The following is a 20,461-nucleotide window of genomic DNA, read 5'->3' as shown; positions in this document are numbered from 1 at the left end:
GGGGAACGGTGGTCAATTGGCCAGTGGCCACCGGTTACTTTTTGATGCCAAAAAGTTCACTATCCTCGAGGTATTGATCAACACCAATATCATCTCTCTATGAGTTACCGTTCCCGAGATATGGCTCCTCACGAACGTCGAAAGTGGTACAAGCGGAAATTTTTGCGGTACAAACGTAGCACAAGCGATTGGCATAGGTTTTGTTCCGAAATTCCAAGGTGGGGGGCTGCCGTTTCCACAGCCCCCACTTTAAAACTCTTATATCTTTGCACCGGAAGTGGTACAAACGAAAATATTTTGCGGTACATTCCGGTACAAACGTAGCACAAGCAATTGACATAGGTTTTGTTTCGAAATTCCAAGGTGGGGGCTGCCGTTCCCATAGCTCCCACACTTTAAAACTCATAACTTTGTACCGGAAAGTGGTAGAAACGGAAATTTTTGTGGGACATTTTGGTAGCACAAACGATTGACATAGTTTTCTTTCGAAATTCCAAGGTGGATGGATGGCGTAATGTACAGTACCTCACAAAAAACACTTGTTATTACTGATAAATGTTCAATTTCAACAAAATGACATATACATCACTTTCGTTTTAAAATGTATCTGATGGATAATGTAGCTGTGAGTAAAAAAATATATTGACGAAACTTGAATACTATTAGCAATAAGGAGAGTTTGCATTATCAAATTTTGACTTTAATTTAAGTTGTCCCTTTAAAGTCTGATTTTTAAAAAATTATTGATCAAATATTTCTGAATCTTAGAGAATAAAAGAAGACAATTATAATGGCAAGTTATTCTACTAGTAGTACCATCTGGTGTCCATCTAAGGTATCAAATGTTCTAAAGCATAACATTCTATTATAAGGTAAGAAAAAATAGACAAACTGAGTATCCATTGGAACGGACATAGAGATTGAAAATGCTAAAATAAGTAAATAGTAACTAACTTGATATTCAAATGAAAATAAGAATTGTTTTAATGAAAAATATATATATCACCCAATAAACATATGCACAGACATGTACATGTGTAAAATTCGTGATATAAAGAAATAGGAATGAGTCGCTCGATCAGAATCTTAATAACAAAACAACCATGTTTAGAAATATACGGGACGTATGATAACATTAACAACATAAGCATTACCGTTTTTGATTCAATTATGCTAACGTGACAGAATTGGATCAACATTAAGCGTTACCGTTTTTGATTCAGTGATGCTAACGTGACAGAATTGGATCAACATTTAGTGTTACCGGCTTTGATTCAATTATGCTAACGTGACAGAATTGGATCAACATTTAGCGTTACCGTTTTTGATTCAATGATGTTAACGTGACAGAACTGTATCAACATTAAGCCTTACAGTTTTTAATTCAATGATGCTTACGTGACAGAACTGGATCAGCATTAAACGTTACCGTTTTTGATTCAGTGATGCTAACATTACAGAACTGGATCTAACAAATTCGTAAAAGCTATGAAATTCTCTGAATATTTTAGCCTTAACGAAAATTGATTGAAAGTAGTTTTTTATTACTACTAAAGAAATAAATAAGTTATAAGTAGTGATTCCTGTTTTATGATTATCATTGTGTATTCTTGAACATTTACAAGTGAAAATGAAGCCACATCAAATGATCCCTCTTTGGCCCGTTAAATTCCATGCAACCCAAGAACATAAATGAAAACAAAACACAAATTACAAAATAAGAAATAATTTTATTTTTTCATTTTTTTATTAAGTTTAACTAACCCAAGTTTTGTATGAAAGTCATAATATCTTTGAGTGATAAAACCATCATAAAGACTTCAAACAATATTCAACAAGCTCTGAAATAGAACGGTGAACTATCACACAGATTAACATTATTTTTAAATTATGACTTTCATTCTAAGAAGAGTTCTGGATTTATTATATTTATTTATTCGTTCATGCTTGTTATTCAGATAAAAAATGTTATGAGAGAGCATATGATGTAATTGATGAGGTAAAGTTCAATGAACAAAACACAAGATGTAGGGGTCTATTAATTTAAACATTGGTGTTGTCATCAGCTCTGGGGCTACTCAGAGCATGTGTAGACACATGGAGCCCTGTTAATGAAAACGAAGAGGTGCAGTAATAATATAACGCGCTATAGATGTATGGATGAAGACTATAAATTCAACGATGACGGTTATGGAAATCTGTGGCCTGTTCATGTTCATTTATTACAAGATGATCGCTAACTGGCGAATAAGCGTAACGGTTTAAGGCTGGAGTACGCTCGAAGGGGATACGGACAAAATCTCGCGGCCGAAACATCGCCGGCCAAAACCTCGCGTGGCCAAAACCTCGCCGCCCAAAATCTCGCCGGGCCAAAACCTCGCCACCCAAAACATCGCGTGCCCAAAACCTCGTGAGTCTTGAGATCAAGCCAACGCTCAAGAATTATCCAAACTTCAACACTCCCTTACCAGGAGCATTTTGCAACATACCTTCTTATGATACAAGGAGAAGATTTGTACCAAAACGTAAAGTTTCTATGCTTAGTAGTTTTTTAGGTCTGGAGAACGGCAAAATTCATTCAAGGCCTTCCATTCCATTCCTCCTTAGGGCATGCATTTCGCAAAATATTGTCTTATCTGGAGCTTGTGCCCTTGTGGAGCAAGAAGATTTATACAAAATGTCAAGTTTCAAAACCTAATAAGTTTTGTAAATCTGGCGATAGAACATTCTACATTGAAGAAATCGTCGTGAAGAGGTTTTATCCTGACGACATTTCTTCCCAGGCGACACTACGTCTCGCTTAATTTAGACCAGGCGAGATTCTGTGTCGCGAGATCATTACAACGAGGCGAGATTTTGGGTATGGCGATATTTTGGGGTGCGAGGTTTTGACCCGGCGAGATTTTGGCCCGCGAGGTTTTGGGTGGCGAGATTTTGGCGCGCGAGGTTTTGGGTGGCGAGGTTTTGGGTGGCGAGATTTTGGCCCGCGAGGTTTTGGGTGGCGAGGTTTTGGCCCCGCGAGATTTTGGCCCGCGGCGTTTTGGGCGGCGAGGTTTTGGTCAGGCGGGGTTTTGGCCTGGCGAGATTTTGTCCCGCGAGGTTTTGGGCGGCGAGGTTTTGGCCCCGCGAGATTTTGGTCCGCGACGTTTTGGGAGGCGAGGTTTTGGTCCGCGAGGTTGTCGCCGCGAGGTTTTGTACCCAAACCCGATCGAAGTTCATGGAGAATCAGGTGAGCGTCTCTGATATGGTGGTTGATGCAACTAGAGCGAAGGGAGTAGAGATGCGGTAGGAGTTTCGTGTACAGGCGTAGGTGCGGCGATATACTTCTTGTATTGGAGTGCTAGATGGTACAGAGTATGCAAGGCGTAATGCATGACGTTCTAGGACGTGCAATCTGTCATAAAACTTCAATGGAGCTGACAACCAGGCGATAAGTCCGTGAGTTAGAGCAGGGCGTACAAAACGATACTGTTGTATCATTAAATCTCTTTTTAAGTGCAATTTGATTTCCATCTGAAGATGAGCAGGCCGCAGAAGGTAACGCCTTCTCTTGGGTCATAGTATTCATCTATTTATGGTTTCATTTGGAGATGGGTAACAGGATTTATTTATTTATGTTAAACTGGGTACAATATAATATCAAATATACGTTTTGACAATTAAATGAAGAATATCAATAAACTATCAACTGGAGGTATATTATAATGCTATTGTGATGAGTATTCTGCAGTAAGTGAAAAAAATTTTACAGACTCTTTTAAAGATTACTAAAAATACATTACTTAGGAAAAGTTAGTAAACTGCATTATATTGAAATATTTCCCTGTAAAAGGAGACGAGAAAGAGACCTGGATTCGATTTCCTGTATGACACTACGTCTTGTTTAACCTATGCCATCTATCACACAACGATGAGTTACTTAGCATATTTCCGACCAACCCCAAATTTTCCGACTAGTATTTTATTTTCTGGAAACCAGGTATGTTAAACTGTCATGTGACCATCGTTGTTGCCAAGTTATTTTGTCCCACGTCACTAAAATGTGATCATTCCAATAGTTTTTTTTGTATGGTATGTAGGCATCCTCAAAAACAACGTGCAGATTAAAAATATAATTAAGAAAAATATTTTACACCATCTCTATTTCTTTAAATACAATAGAATGCTAATGTGTTCTAGAGTGTTATTTTCTTGGTGCATGTGCAAACAATTAGTAGTGCAAACTGATGTGCCATGAAAGTAATTTTAGACGAAAAAACCGCATCAATTTGTGTTATGGTATTGAAATGAAATATTTGAGTTTTACGTCTCACGATTATGCCGGCTAGGCTAAAGGAGACGATGATTATGAGAAATTTAAATGAAAATGGGAGAATGAAGAAAGTGGGAGGAAACGGGAGAACCCTGAGGAAACCCATGCACATAGTGTTTGTCCACCACAAAGTTCACTTGGCGCGAGCTGGGACCGAACCAGAGACCCCATGCACCAGAGGTGAACGCTCTATCACTGAGCCAGCGCAGTGCCTATTGTTCTATGGTATTGTAGTGTAGAGTAGGATAGGTTAGGTTAGGTTAGTAGAGTAAGTTAGGTAAGGGAGTTGGTTAAGTTAGGTTAGTAGAGTAGATTAGGACACGTTAGGTTAGTGTTTGTATGTTGTATTTATAAGTACGTTAATGTGGTTTTCACAGTTCTCTTCACTTGTAAGATTTCACAGTAGTAGTGCTACACTTATAAAATGCAGCTTCCATACACTTTGGAGAAACACTCCACCAGTAGAAATTAATATTTAATAAGTTGTCTAACATATGCAGATGCACTCATTCTTTTTAACCATCCTATAGTACTTCTAATGGTGTGAAACTAAAGATATGCCACATTGACTTGACACCTAGTCTTTCGTTCCAAGCGCTGCTATCGGCTGATGGTAGTCCATTCCCTTTCGCTAATGCTCTCGCGCTTAGCAACAGCTGAACCCTTATTGGCTCAATGCGTGGGTGTGAGCTTTAGTTCGCATTTTTGCCACGGCTCAAGACATTTTGGCAGCACTATAGTAGCTTTCAGTCGTTCTTTTAAAAAATGTGTTCCGGGGGGGATGCACTGCTCGTACTATTCTATTTATTATTATATTATAGACGTATTATTTTGGTCTCCTCCGAGAGGGCACTCTTGGAGCTCCGGGGGACAGTACCCCCCCAAAATAAAAAAAAAATGTCTGGAAGAAACACTGGTAGCTTTACACACATGATCATCATCATAGCTATTCTGTCATTATTGGCAAGTGACTTGTGAGAAATTTCCACAGTTTTCTGCTAACCTCTTCGTCTTCACGTACGATATTTTTTCTATTTCGACATTGTCCATCAATTGTAGCTTCTTTCGGCCCTTATCTCTTGTGCAGAAATACTCCGTCGGCGAAAATATCTAGTTCAGTCTTCTTTTATATGGAATCGCTCATTTTACTTGTTAACTTGAAAAAAAAAAGGTATAGCATGTTCTTAATCTCCACCAGAAGCAAAACTATTCCTTTTTTTAATCGTTCAAACATAATGACCTAGCATCGCTGAAGATCTAGTAGGACACTTCATCAGAATTGTCACTTTCTGAAAAGAAAATATACCACCGTCAAAAGGTACAGGCACTCCGTCAAACGGTCACATCAAGCTTCTGTCTCTGTTTCACAATTTAACGTGGGCTTCAGCAGTTCGAGCCAAATGCTTCGGATGTCACCTTAAGCTATAAATCACACCTAGTATAACCTCGAAACTATATAGCCTATTCATGCACGGAGTTATGGGGGGCATTGCCCCCCCCAACTTTTTGACAAAAAAATAAAAATACCAAGTATAAGACGGCCACCTACCAAAACCTCCGAGACCGACCAAAAGGTCTGCCCCTCAGATGCGCCCCTCCCCAGCAGACAATTCCTAGCTCCGCCTATGAGCTTAGTTTTGACGTGAGATCCTTAAATGTAACTGAGTTCAGCGACATTTCCACAGCTGAAGTGCAACTGGTAGAAATTGTCCGTGAACAAAATTTTGCAACATACAGCAGTTTAATTAGTGTAAGGGTTTTCGAGAAGAGAAAAGAAGTAGTGCAGAGAACTTGTTACGTCCAGGTCAAAGATGCTATAAAACAAAAGATCTTTCCATATGTACCTTCATCCTATTAACTCAATGAAGCTAAAAAAAAAAAAAAGAGCATCGGCACGACTGACTGGCTACTCTCGTTTCCGCCATGAATGTACGCTGAAAACAATCAATGGGGTTGGGAGGGGATGGCGAAACTGTGACGTATGGCTTCACGATTCTGTTGTTTAGTGAGATTCTCTATTTTCTAACATCCTTGGTCCAAGCAGTTCAATGCAGGCGACGGATGTGAAAACATATGCAAAAGTTGAATACCATTGTATTATGAAATTGTTATATAAACTGTTATAAAGACTATAGGATACAAAAAAGAAACATACCCAGAAGATAATATCCAGAATTGGACGTGTACCTCGTTTGATCCTGTCTTCGTTCATCTGAAGAAGAAGCGGGCCAAGCAATTCTTCATTTAATATTTTCTGTTGAAAAAAAGAAATAATAAGCTCGTATATGATTGGAAGTTCGTAAATTTAATTACGTTTAGATCATACTTTTATTATATAACGTATGCGTTTCTGATATGCATTAACGAATTCAATCTTTCAATTAAGTTGCATCTCAAAACAATGGCGACATCACTTTCAAGCAGTAATTCCCAGCCTGGTGGTCATGAAGAGCGAGCAAGGGGGGCGCTATCTATTGATAGAAATAAACCTTCATTCATAACTACAAATATTATTACAAATGTAACAAAGATATGTTGAATTAAATACTGTACAAACACAAAATTACTATTGAGGAAGAACAAAGCTATGGTAGAAAATACTAATGCACAAGAATATTATCCAGAAGTTTTCCTGGAAATAAATACAGGGTCAGCCAAAAGTCACGAAGGGGTTATAACTGTGAAATAACTTTTATTTTTATCATTAGTTTCCATTGATATTTCACAAGCTTACAAACCAAGAGTGGGAGACTGTTTACACTTATGTGTAAAATATAATCTCAGGTAGATGTCCGCCATTATAGGCCTCACAAATACAGGTTCTGTTTAACACATTATTCATGACAAGGGTCAATAACACCTCACTCTGTTCGCCTGGCCTTATTCCGCTATATATCTAGACTACAAGAACTAGACGCAACGACTATATATATATATATATATATATATATATATATATATATATATATATATATATCATTGGCTATTCACCTTTAAATTCTTGACAAAGTTTAGCCCCATGGATAGGGTGAATGGATACCATAAAAGAAAGTATATGTGATACTACATCGAAATCGAAACATTGTTGATTTTGTTGTTGATTTTGAATTTATCGTCCCTTTCAGCAGCTAAGCTGTGTGAGACGGGACTTACTGATTAACGTGGAATCCGAAACACATAAGCTCCGGTAAAATTGAATTATTGTTGTTAAGTTATCAGTGAAAATTATTTTCTTAGTATTAGATTATTTCAATAAGGAAACTTGGAAGGAAAGTTCAGTAAAAATGAAATAAGTTAACGATAATTAAAATGAAATAAGAGAGTTATGGTGAAACAGACAGACAGATAGATGGACAAAGAAACAAATTCTGATAGAGTCAGACGGCAGACACTTACTACTTTCATTTCAATTACCTGCATATTTACTTTTACTTGTTTTACTTGTTTATTATGTAAGCTTATTTATGTATTTTATTTATGGAAAGAAATCTATACACCCTTACTTTTGATCTACCTAGCTAGAATCATGCTTGCAGCCTTATATTATTACCTTAGATAAGAATAAGAAAAGAATCTAACAGATTGAAACCATATATAAAACTCTAATATTGCAAGTAATGACTGTTTCTTCGACGAAAAAGAAAGTAAATACTACAAGTGATGGCTGTTCCTTCGATGAAAAAATAAAGTATTCTTGATGAAGATTCGAACACGGATCAGTAAGGTGGTAGGCTAGAACGTTACTCACTACGCCACATACTCAGGTTCTTGTTTCCTTGCTATACACTTTGAATATTCAGCTTGTGAGTTTTGTTTCTGTTCTTTCACCATATAGCAGCTTCTCTTCTTTCCTGCTTGTCACACTATTCGTGTTATTTATTGTGTAAATTGCATTTGCAAACGTAATATATTTTGTTGTTTTACCTGGATCCACAGCTTTTAAAGTTTTTAAGGTCAATTACCTTGTTAAGCGAACTGATTTTCTCATAGCTTCCATCTCTTCAAGGGGCAAGAGATACTATCACACAAAACACATGCATTTTCTTATGTGACAAATAATACACTAACATCACAGAAACGTTAAAACTGTTTTATCACTTACCAAAAATATCTACTTGCTAAATAAAAATAGAATAATCTTACTTATGACGATTTTGAAGCACAGAGGTGAGTGGGAATGGGTGGTGCTGAAAAGAAATACTAAGCTTTTGGATTGTTTTCTTACATCGTAAGTCACACTACGTGTTCAAGGGTTGCAGTTAAAATTGAGTTTTAAATATTAGGTAATACATACAGTTTAAATAATGGATCATACGGGCCGGATGAAAGGAATCAATGAGCCGGAGCCGGCCCGAAAGCCGGCTGCTGCACGTTGCTGATTTCTGTATTTTCTAAAGGCATGAGACAAATTTTGGACACAAGTGTATACATATAAAACAACAAACTGAAAAACTGTGTATCGATTTTTGCCCCCCCCCCCTGGAAAAAACTCCTGCGGCGTTACTGGTCGTCATCTTGTTGTTTACTTCCTGAATTATATTGTGTTTTACACAGAATAAATATTTGTGTATTTTATGTAATACTTAAAATCTCTTTTACATTTGTTATGGCTCTTGCTTTATGACAGCAGAGTACATTCATGTTCAGCATAATCAGTTTCCATTTTCAAATAAACGCAGTGCGGCGAATGTAATAATTCACCCGTACATTTAATATTTGGAAGAGTGTCCTGCGAACAGATCATGGTAAATTCCTGAACTGTGGAAAGAACCATTACTATCAAAGCAGTTATTAACTCAGCCGGTACAGTGCTGGCTTTCTAGTCCAGCGATTGCGAGTTCGAGTCCAGGTCAGGTAGCAAGGTTTTTTAATTTAATTTTTGAAATGGAAATATATCTCTCTTCACTTTATCTCGTAATCCTAGATAAAGGTGTTTGCATGCTCAGATAAATATCCTAGAATATAAGAGAAGAAAGATAAATTACATGTTTCCTTTTGCAATTAGAAATTACATATTTTCACCTTTCTAGAACATTTCTGAAAGTTTAGATTTCTAGATCTTCCTTTTGCTCTCTTACGTATGCTTTAACTAGGGTATTCTAATTCCTATAATTCCTTAGTGAATCACTTGAATATTACAGATGTCGTATCTCTTTTTTTGTCTTCCCTCTACATCATGTCTGGAGATGAATGATCTGACAAGTAGGCTACGGCGGACGTTTTAAGTAGTAAAACGATATAGGCCATCAGAGTTTAAAGAAGAACGTTTTTTTAATAAGAATAAGAATAAGAATAAGAATAAGAAGAATAAGAATAATAATCTCTCTTTATCTTGCATGGGAGGCCAGCAAGTTGCTACGCCACTGGTATCCCTTATTCTGTGTTTGTCTCTCTTTCCGTTTCGTGTGAATGTTTGTTTGTGTGCCGTTGGGCCTTTATATTAAACTTTTACATATGTGATATTTTTCATTATTATTATTATTATTATTATTATTATTATTATTATTATTATTATTATTATTATTATTATTATTATTATTATCTGTAAAAAGGAGAGAAACTGCTTTTCTCTTATGTATATTTCTTACCACTCATATTGTCTGAACTGCTTAAGTAATATCATTTTGTAACTTTTTATGTTATCCATTGCCCTCACGATAATAAAATTGTCATCAATCTACTTTATTCTCTTGTTTGCAGTTTGCCACACTGATTTTGTAACAAAATTGACGCTTGGTTCAACGCCTTTCTAATTCTCAACCACCCCAACGACCCTGCTTTTTGGGTTGTCTACTATTGCAGGAAAGGGAGAATTGCAGGTGGTAATGTTACTTTTGGGGTCGTGTACACAAATATATGTTGAGTTAGGAAGTTTTTGGGGGCGTAGTCCGGACCCGGTGGACCACCTCCGTGAGTGGTCCTCTGTAAACACCAAAGAGATATGAACTTGAGAACTTGAATTCCCCCCCTCCTTCACTGGATGGTATTCTGGGTACGCTACTGTAATAATGAATGTTAAGATGATGATGGTGCAATTTCCTATAGGGATTGGTGGCTGAATAGAGATTGTGCTGTTAATGTGCAAGTCAGTTCATCTGTCATAATCTAAGGAATACACTTCAACTTAACGCTGAATAGGTTGGTAACTTTTACTCTTCTTTTCTCTTCAAATTAAAATAAAAACTATTATAATTCATTACCTGCTCGTCAGATGACAACTGTCTGCTCATAATGTTATTTATCCCGTTTCCTTCTTGATTAACTGGCAGTGGTTGCACAAGAGTATTAGAACATAGACAAATATAAATAGTTATTAGCAAACAAGCAGTAGTCATCTCTTAATCTGAAACGAAAAGAAAAGATATATAATTATAATCCCATACAATATTTTATCTTTATCGTTTAATACTACAACATGCACGTGAAGTAAATTGAGTTTCGGGAAGCATATGTCGGAATACATTGTACTATTTTTTTTTTATTTTGGCTTTCGTAAAATTGTATATATATATATATATATATATATATATATATATATATATATATATATATATATATCACACTTTGTTATATTAGAACGTGTTTCAAAGCATGAAGCAAGAACTTAAGTTACCCATTTTAGAGTATCTAAAAATGAAATGAAATCTTTGAGTTTTTCGTCTCACGGTTATGCCGGTTAGGCTAAAGGAGACTATGATGATGAGAAATGAATGAAATGGTGAATGAAGAAGGTGGGAAGAAACGGGAGAACCCCGAGGAAACTCACGCACACGGTGTTTGTCCACCACAAAGTTCACTTGGCGCGAGCTGGGATCGAACCGGGGACCCCATGCACCAGAGGTGAACGCTCTACAACTGAGCCCCCGCGGCCCCTACAAATCGTACAGAGTAATGGGTCAGAATGAGGTTGATTTGATACTTGCTATTGAAAGAACTCGTCATGAGTTTGTCCACTCAATCATACAGTACGATCTGTTTAATGCTACAACTGAAATTTCAGAATAACTTTTCTTTCCTTAACCCCTGAAACATTGCCAAGCCAAAGTTAAGAGTTCAGGGTGATACCTAGTTTCGCGATTCAACGAAACATTCCATCCGGGTTCATTAATGAGTAGAGATCAGTTGATTTTGAATTTAACGCCCCGTTCAGTAGCAAGGATATTTGAGACACGGACCTATTGGTTAAAGTGAAATCCGAAGCACATGAGCCCACGCCGGGAACAGAACTCGGGTCTCCCACGCCAAAGGCACGTACGCTAACCGCTTAGCCACGGAGGAAGTATGGATCATTAATGAGTTGTGAAGTGCAGATTAATGTATAGGGCTATATTCTTTTACATGTCAATATTTAAATAAATTAGTATCTGCATATCAAAATGTAAATGTAAGGCAATTTCCCTGTCAATATTTAAATTTTCTTATTGTCTGTGTAACATTTAAATAGCATGAACGACTGACTTCAGATGGGTACTTTTGCAGAGGGAAAATAATCTTATCATTTAATTATAATATACCAGCATGTTTTTAAACCATTTATTGTTCATATACCTATATAAATATTCACATTTAGCACAAATGATACATGGACTGAAGATACATATAAGAAGACACTGATTTATATTTCTATACTTATTAATTAGAAGCAACTATATTTATTGGAATTTACTTGCAAGAATATACGAAGAGAAGCGCTGCAAAGAAAGATGTTTTCCTGGATATCCAAGCAACACATAGAACCTATGTGCTTAGATGTAGTAACCAACCCAGTATTCTAAGTTCACCAAGAAAAACAGGAAAGAGGTGTCTTGTTTTCCTCTTATCAGAATACAAGGAATTGATGGTAAGCGTGACAACTAGTTGGCAGACTTCTTCGCTGTTCCCGCAGTGTCACAGCTTCTCGCTCTCTTATTGAAATCGGGGCTGTGGTGGCTCAGTGGTAGAGCGTTCACCTCTGGTGTCTGGGGTAACTGGTTCGATCTCAGCTCGCGTCAAGTGAACTTTGTTGAGGGCAAACACCATGTGCGTGGGTTTCCTCGGGATTCTCCCGTTTCCTCCCACTTTCTTCATTCCACCATTACATTTTTCTCATTATCACCGTTTCCTTTAGCTTAGCAGGCTTAGGACGTAAAGCTCAAACATTTCATTTAATTTAATTTTTGAAATCGTAAGTGGATTTCTCTCATTTCAGGTTTTAGTACAAAAGTATGGAGATGAAACGTAATCTTTGGACGCCGAATCGATTTGCAGAAAACCGCTTCTCGCTATCTTACCATTTTTACTGTTACTCATGAGCGTTTAAACCGGTAATATCTTCTGGAAAGACGGACAAGGTAACTAGGCCTATATAAAGTAATGTTGATAAACCAACTTCTTAATACACTACAGTCCCATTTAACTGAATTAGGATTAGCAAATTTCCGGGTTAACCGAGTCGCTAAAAACAGCCTTTACTCGTGTACCACTTTTATTTAAAAACATCAACCATAAAACGGTATAGAATTTGTTTTGCTCTAACAGATATTTATCAAAGGGTAAGTTTATTGTTACGATGTACTGTATCACGTCTTTTCATGCTGAAAATATATCAGAATTTACACGTATATAATTTTTACGACTATTTACTAAAATCGATTAGAGAAATTTGCTAAGAATTTTATGTTTTAGATCATATGGTACGGATCAAATTCCAGTTTTAGCATCCTAAGATACCGATCGAAATTCAAATTGCCACTTGTCCAAATATCAAGTAGTGCGCTAGGTTCAGATTCAGTTTAGTGGCGCATTACAAGTGTAATAAAACATGACGAATGTAGTAAAACATTACGAGTTTAGGTATCTTGCGGTTATAAGCAATTTATAGCCATATATCCCTCTCTCACCCCGTGATAAGCTGTCCAGTAATGAAAATGAAATGAAATGAAATCTTTGAGATTTACGTCCCACCGTTATGCCGGTTAGGATAAAGGAGACGGTGATGATGAGAGATGAATGAAATGATGGAATGAAGAAAGTGGGAAGAAACGGGAGAACCCCGACGAAACCCACGCACACCGTGTTTGTCCACCACAAAGTTCACTTGGCGATAGCTGGGATCGAACCAGGGACCCCATGCACCAGAGGTAACGCTATACCACTGAGCTACCGCGGGTCTCTATCCAGTAATGAAATCGTCCTAGCATAACTTTGAAAGTTTTGCTTTAGCCACAGACTCTCTCACAGCACATTTACTTTGTACTATCCACAGGTATCTTTGTCGGTTTAAATAGTACGTTATCCATTTGTTTTTCACTGATTCTACATTCAACATGTTGATCCTTTTTTTCTTTTGAAGCCCTTCTAAGTTCTGCAGCCCTAGTCAGCTCGTCTTGTTCGTCTAGCTAGAAATCCGATGCTGCAGATGACAAAGTTAAAGAAGACAATTTTTTTTCGCAAGAAAGTTTTGTTTTTATGAGTTTTTATGGGAGAAATTCCTCTATATTTCTCTCCATAGATTGGCTTCTTCTTTTCCGACAGAACAGTTAATATTAAAGTTTACGTGGGAATCTTCCACGAGTAATTAGATGAGGAAAATCTCCGTAATTACTAGTTTCAACAAGATAACACCACATGGTACACTTCCAACGCTATCATCCAAGAGATTGGAGTCTTTGAAGATCAAGTCATTTCCAAAAGACTTCGAGCACTTAGATTCCCTGACATTACCCCGGATTTCTTTGTATTGGGCATGTTTTAATGAAAAGTTTATCACGACGAGTCGTAAACTTCGGGAAATGAATGTTTACTCCAGATATATTGTTAGCTACGTTGGGCGTATGCAGACATGCATTGATGCTGATTGCGTCTACTTCAAACTTGGTGTTACACGTAACTATACTCCTCACATACTAAAGTCATTATGTCCTTAGCAAATTTCATTATAACATGACCAATCGTTGGACTTCTCATGAGTGAAAATTAAGAGTCATGTACTATACATGAACGAACAAACAAAAATAATGCTATAGTAGCTTAACTACATGTATTTTCAATTGTGATGAATTGTAATGCGTGATATGAAATTTTTAGTTCAGGGCCGGATTTAGAGGGGGGGGTGCAAAGGTGCACGTGCACTCCCCTTCGTTTAAATATATACTACCTAAATTAAGAAGCTAGCAGTGAAAATAGCAACAATTTCCGAAAGTTTCTGCTGTCATGTTTCCGTTTGGGCTTAGAACTTTGTATTTCCAGGGCATTTCCTTATTCACAGCACAGATGCCTAAAGGCATTTTAAAAAATTCCAATGCAATTCAAATGTAATGTTAGTTAGTTATTGGTGCACCCCCCCCCCCTTAGAAAATCCTGGATGAGGCCCTGTTTTAGTTATTCAGATAAACATACATTCAGACAAAGCACTACTATATATTCGACGAGCTATAGGTATCACAGTTTTGGCATGATAACACCTTTATCAGATCCGTCAGATAATGTGTCCGATCGATTAAGAAACTCCTACAAATGTGTTGAATGATGCTATTGTTACAATGTTTTAGTGAAGACATTTGGAAGTGCTTTTTCTGTAGAGTTCTATTTGAGAATGTGGTACCCTAGTTGCACAGCGGTCACTCTTACTGACAGGGCTCCCTGGTTCGATTAATTTCATTTGATTTTCTGGTAGATTAACATCGTAAAGTAAAGATTTTCGATTTTAAATGCATTTTACATTTATTATTATTATGTACTGTAACTGAAGAGTAAAACAATGTTCAGTGTATAAACAAGAAATACACTGTTAATGAAATGCAATATTTTGGTTTAATGTCCCACGATTGATTGATGGAATTAAGGAATCGAACCAAAGGCACGCTTGCTAGCCAGTAGAGCAGGAGGGAGGTCTTGTTACGTTAATTCAGTTTAGCCTTGAAGGTTAAAGGAAACAGATGATAATGGAGTAATAATGCCCTAATGGAATCACTGATAGCATGAGAAACCAGCGCGGCAGTGGCGCCAATTTCTGTATAACTTTGGGGGGATTCGATCTATTTTTGTTAGCCTATGTTTAGTTGAAGGAGGTCAGCCTATTTTCTTTTGGAAAATGTTACAATTTTGCTAATTTTTGTTGATATTAGTTTAGTTTAGGTTCAGTTAAGCATAATTATTTGCATCATTGTATTCATATTCCCTTATGTGTGCTTCCAGTAAGTATATATAGTCTCTACAACATTATGCATTTCTCATTTCTACAACATGTTCGTATTTCTATTCCATTTTAAATGAGACACAAATCAATTATATTTCCCTTATTTCAACTCATTTCCCCTGTGAATCTTCTATTTTTTACGTTTTTTTTGGCCCCTTCATTTTAAACAAGCCCGTGTATGTTTTGTTGTTAGATATCCCAGCAACGATTTAAGCAAAATGCATCTAGTTCCTGGGCACGTAGCCAAGGGGGGGGGGGGGTCCGGACCCCCCTTCGAGACTAGAAATGAAAAAAATTAAGGAAGATGAAACAAAATGAAATGAGAAAAAGAAGTATCAGCGTTAAAAATTAAAAGCTATAGAAGGCTTTTGGTTACTCTTTCTTTTGAGGAGATTTGTATTACTTGCAATACATGGTGGCGAGGTGAGCGAGATATCCTGGAAGAGTCAGGGAATTTGAAATTTCTAGAAAAGTTACGGAATTCTCAGAATTTCTGTTACTAGTCAGGGAGATTTATTTCAAGTTTCCGAAAGCATGGTGCCGTTGTGTAACTAGGACATTTGGACATTTTTTATCATAATTTTTCGTCATCGCATCCTTGCAGTATCAAACATGTTATTTCAAAAACAATTTTCTACTGTTCCTTTAACCTGTTTTGGAACAGATAGTAGTTGACGGAATAATAAAAACAAAAATTTATGTGGTAAAAAGTTGATTCAACAGAGAAAGGAACACAGATATTGTAAAATATTTTACAAGACATTATAGAGTATGTACTTAGTTGAGGTCATAATGAAAGGAAAATTGTTATATTTGAATGAACAGAGGAAGGACGTGTTGTAAAATCTTTTTCAATACGTTTTTTAATTATTTTACTCGAGATTTCTTCATAGTTTGTTATTAAAATACTTACCAACATATCCTCATGTTATTGTCCTAACTAACCAATATTTGTTAATAGTAAAGTAGTTTAGATTGATCAAGCTTTTGGGTCTTCAGAATTTCATGTCTCCCCCCCTTCCCCCGTTACGAAATCCTGACTAAATGAACCACTATATGTTACAGTAAAGTAGTTTAGAATGACCTAGTCCTTGGTGTGATGACCACAGTATTTCATGTCACGGACCCCTTCCCCCCTTCACGAAATCCTGGTTACGTGCCTGCTGGGATGCCCAAGAAAATTTTGGAGAGGGCCTCGATCCCCTCACGATCAGCACCTACGTGAGAAAATGAACATAAAAGTAATGTTATATCCACAACAAATTTATGTATCTTGGTATCAAACCAGAGACCATTCATACTAATGCTGAGGGTTCTACCACTGAACGATGGAGCCTTCTTGTTTTGTAGTTATATGGAAGTTTGTTTTTAGGATAATGGGACTGAAAAGAAAGTAAATATATACAAAAGTACTTACCTCTTCGAAATCACATAAGGCAATAATTGAGTTCTTAACGATGTTCAAGCTTATACACTTGAGTAAGTAGCAAATGGTCTTAGATACGAATGAATGACAATGTAATATACATACAACACCTTTCACTATCATTCAAAACGTCAGAAGAGGAGTCAAATGAACCAACGAACAATACACGATAGAATCTTTTACAAACAGTATTCATCATTGCTGCTTTTTTCTCTCCTCCCACCTTTCTTAAAGTTACAGAGCCTTCTAACATATACAGTATTTCCTTTTTTTTCCCGTTCGTCTGGAAATTTTCATTACACATGACAACGTAAATGGTAATGGACTAGAGAGATGGTTTTTGCTATTATTACTACCTTCCACGTGCCTAAAATGTTGTCTGTTGCAATAGAAAGAATAATATTATGGATGGAAATCCTTCCTTCCCCTACCCCTACTCTCTCGCGAAAAAAAAAAGTATTTTTTCTTTCTTTCTTTTTATTGCGTTGGTTATAAAAAAAATTAAAAAAGATGATGAAGAGTCGCTATGAATATAGGTAGCATGATGCAGCGGAATTTCCGTGTAAAATCTCCCACTGCGTGGATTATACGTACCTATTACGTGAATTGTAGTGGCGTGGTCTTCTGTAATACAAAACCACAGAAAATATAAACAGTGTATTCAGAGAAAATTGACTAAGTGAAACTTTTTACACTTTTTTTTTTCTATGTATAATTTCTTACAGTTATGGTTAGAAAAGGAACTGTTACCTAGTTTAAGTATAACACAGAAGTTTTGAGTTGCTGTGTTCTTTGCTTCCTTATAGCAGCATCAGTGACGTAACTAGGGGAAGGGGCAAACGGGGCTTGTGCCTCGGGCGCCTGATTGGGAGGGAGCAAAACGAGCGCAAAATTGGGCAAATATTTGGGAGAGCCTTTTGGTTTGGTTGGTCAGGAGGGGGCTAAGATGAGTTCTTGTCCCGGGGGACAACTAGCGTATTTACGTCGCTAAGCAGTATCGAAGTTATGAAAGGACGGGAATTATTATTACCGTGGACACCGTAACCACGGCCGGGGTTTGAATCTGGTCGTGTTGATCATCATGTAAGATCAACCCTTAGGCCGTTCCCCACTCCACTATACTCCCCTCCAAGAGCGAGGGAATACTTTTATAGGACCATGCTACCGATTACAGTGCATACATACATACACACAGAAGGATCGACATAATGGCTCATTGGCAGTGTTCGTAGTTTGATGGAAACTTCCCAAGTCTAGGGAAATTTCATAGGTAATTTTTTGCAAAAAGGTAAAAGGGAATTTGTTTCATAAAACGTAAAAATAAACGGAAATTCTCGTGCTGACTGATTGATCAGTATAAGTGCTTAAATGTTTCTTTGTTCTTCAGAAATGAAACAATACAAAGCAATAGTTTGTGTGTGTGTGTGTGTGTGCGTGTGTGTGTGTGTACGTGTGTGTGTGTTCAAAGTAGTATAATTTTCACCCATTTGAAGTTGAGTGTATTTGTGTGCATTTTAAAAAAAGTGAAGTAAATTGTAAAAAATAAAAGCAAAACGCAAACGAATAAAACAAATGTGATTGGCACTTCCTTTAATACAGCTAAATTAATCTTATCACATAACTTCTGTCATTAGACCAATGATTTTTTCTCTTCACAGGATTGTTGTAGTAGGATTCCTAATCAACATACTAAAAGTCCTGAATGATCCCCCTTGTGCTAACTCCGCCATCTTGGAAAATGGCGGACAAATATACATCTTCATTCGGTTTTTGGCTAATTCCTCGAAAACGGTTAATTTTAGAAAGAAAATGAACTAGACCGATTTGAAAGAGCAGAAAATTTCCTATTAGATAGAGCTTTTACGTTTCTCTCAAAAGCATTCTATCACCATTCTCAAGGCATTTTTGATGATGTGCTGTGTGATGAGCACATCGGCACCCCTCAAGATATATTTAATTTTCTTCCTTCCTCGTAATTAATGAAATTTTCTCTTCACAATATTGTAATTGTGGTCCTTATCAATATACTAAAAGTCCTGAATCAGCCGACTCGTGCTGACGCCGCCATTTTGGAAAAATGGCGGACGATCAGGCACCTTCATTCGGTTTTTTTGGCTAACTTCTCAAAAACGATTAAGTTTAGAAAGATAATAAACTGGGCCATTTTGAAAGAGTAAAAAACTTTCCATTAAATAGAACTTAAACACAGTTTTCTTCAATATTCATGGTTCTTCAGAAATTGTGGTCAGTTTTCCTGTCTTGAAATTATAAATCAGCCGAAAATTGTCTCTGTTAGCGGAATATTGTATTTTTATAGACTAATTGACTAATAATCTCCAATTGATTTTTTTTTATTATAAAGGATAAACTGTAGAGTATTTCTTGTGTATTTGAGAGCATAGAAATGTTCCCTTCCTCCTTATCTAGTTCAATCTCCTTTGCTAATAAATATATGTTTTCCGCTTCGTGATTTATATATTGCAAGCGCAGATATTACTTATGATGTTTGTAAGGCCTCTCCACCTTTACCATATTGGAAGGTAAGGCCAATTGGCGCGTTTTTCCACTGCCCCTTGGAAGCCTAATCCACGAATGTAATTATCATTCTTATTTCCACCTTCGTTCTTATCATCCATTATTTCTATTGCATGTTGATTATTAAGATCAGTGCATGTCATCCGTGCTTTTTTTTTTTGCATAAACAACTATTTTCGCTTTTTTTTCTTTTTTTATGCAGGAGCTTGAAATTAGTTTCATTAATTCGTCAGGTGCTGGTGCTTGAGTCAGTGGGGGAGGTAGAAAAATGTTTCCATAAGCTCTCCATCCCCATTCTTCGGGAATAAGTTATTTCCCTCTCCATAAGTGCACTTGATGGAAAAATCTCAACATGTGCATGAAGGCTGCATCTGAAGTCGTAGGAAGACTATGTAACTTCACTTCGATTTTCCTTTTTGCAATTTCTCTGTTAAAACATTTATATTTGTAGTCATCAAGACATTTATCTGATGTGTCAGCTCCGTATAATGCAAGGACCAACATTTCTCCTGCTTCATTCTCATTCTCATCCTTAGTAGCATCAGGATTATTGAAGATACTTACAGCATCTCGAATATCTTCTCTCTTTTTTTTAAGTAGTGCAATTTTCTTGACCTTTTTTTTTTTGTGAAAGAAGGCTGAAGTCGTGTCAGTACCACTTACAGCATGAGGAAATGTTCTTTGAGGTTAGGGGTGCTTCTCCTTCAGTTACATGGCAGAGTACGTTTTAGTGGATACCCTTCCTCTTCCTGGTTTAAGGAAGATTACATTGTTCCCATCTGAAGTTAAGGAAATTAAAAGAACTAATAAATCAATGTTCTCACCGACAATTGCAGTTCGTTGTGATTTTGCAGCATTTATAGGTGTGTTTACAATGTGAGTGTCAGTATCGTCTTCAGCTTGCAAGACGCTGATGTAATAATTTTGTGATTCTTCTGTTAGTAAGGCAATGAGTTGAGACTTGATATTTCGTTAGAAAGAAAAAAAATTTTGTGAAACTTACTTGGTGTCT

General features: G+C 36.8%; 1 protein-coding gene across 1 annotated transcript in view; it reads right to left on the bottom strand.

Moving 5' to 3' along the window:
• The window catches only part of LOC145681447 (uncharacterized), an 83,682-nt gene extending 66,422 nt beyond the window's left edge, over positions 1 to 17,260 (bottom strand). Inside the window, exons 1-3 of the mRNA XM_081753091.1 lie at positions 16,906 to 17,260; positions 10,513 to 10,655; positions 6,468 to 6,566 (exon numbers count right to left, since the gene is read on the bottom strand). Of these exons, the coding sequence (XP_081609217.1) occupies positions 6,468 to 6,566; positions 10,513 to 10,647 (234 nt within the window). The 5' untranslated portion in view covers positions 10,648 to 10,655; positions 16,906 to 17,260. The remainder of the gene's footprint in view (positions 1 to 6,467; positions 6,567 to 10,512; positions 10,656 to 16,905) is intronic.
• Positions 17,261 to 20,461: the final 3,201 nt, after the last annotated feature.

This window comes from Thermobia domestica, chromosome 3, assembly GCF_964235325.1.
Source record: "Thermobia domestica chromosome 3, izTheDome1.hap1.1, whole genome shotgun sequence".
In the NCBI taxonomy this organism is placed as follows: Eukaryota; Metazoa; Arthropoda; class Insecta; order Zygentoma; family Lepismatidae; genus Thermobia; species Thermobia domestica.
This window is presented reverse-complemented; position numbering and strand designations above follow the sequence as displayed.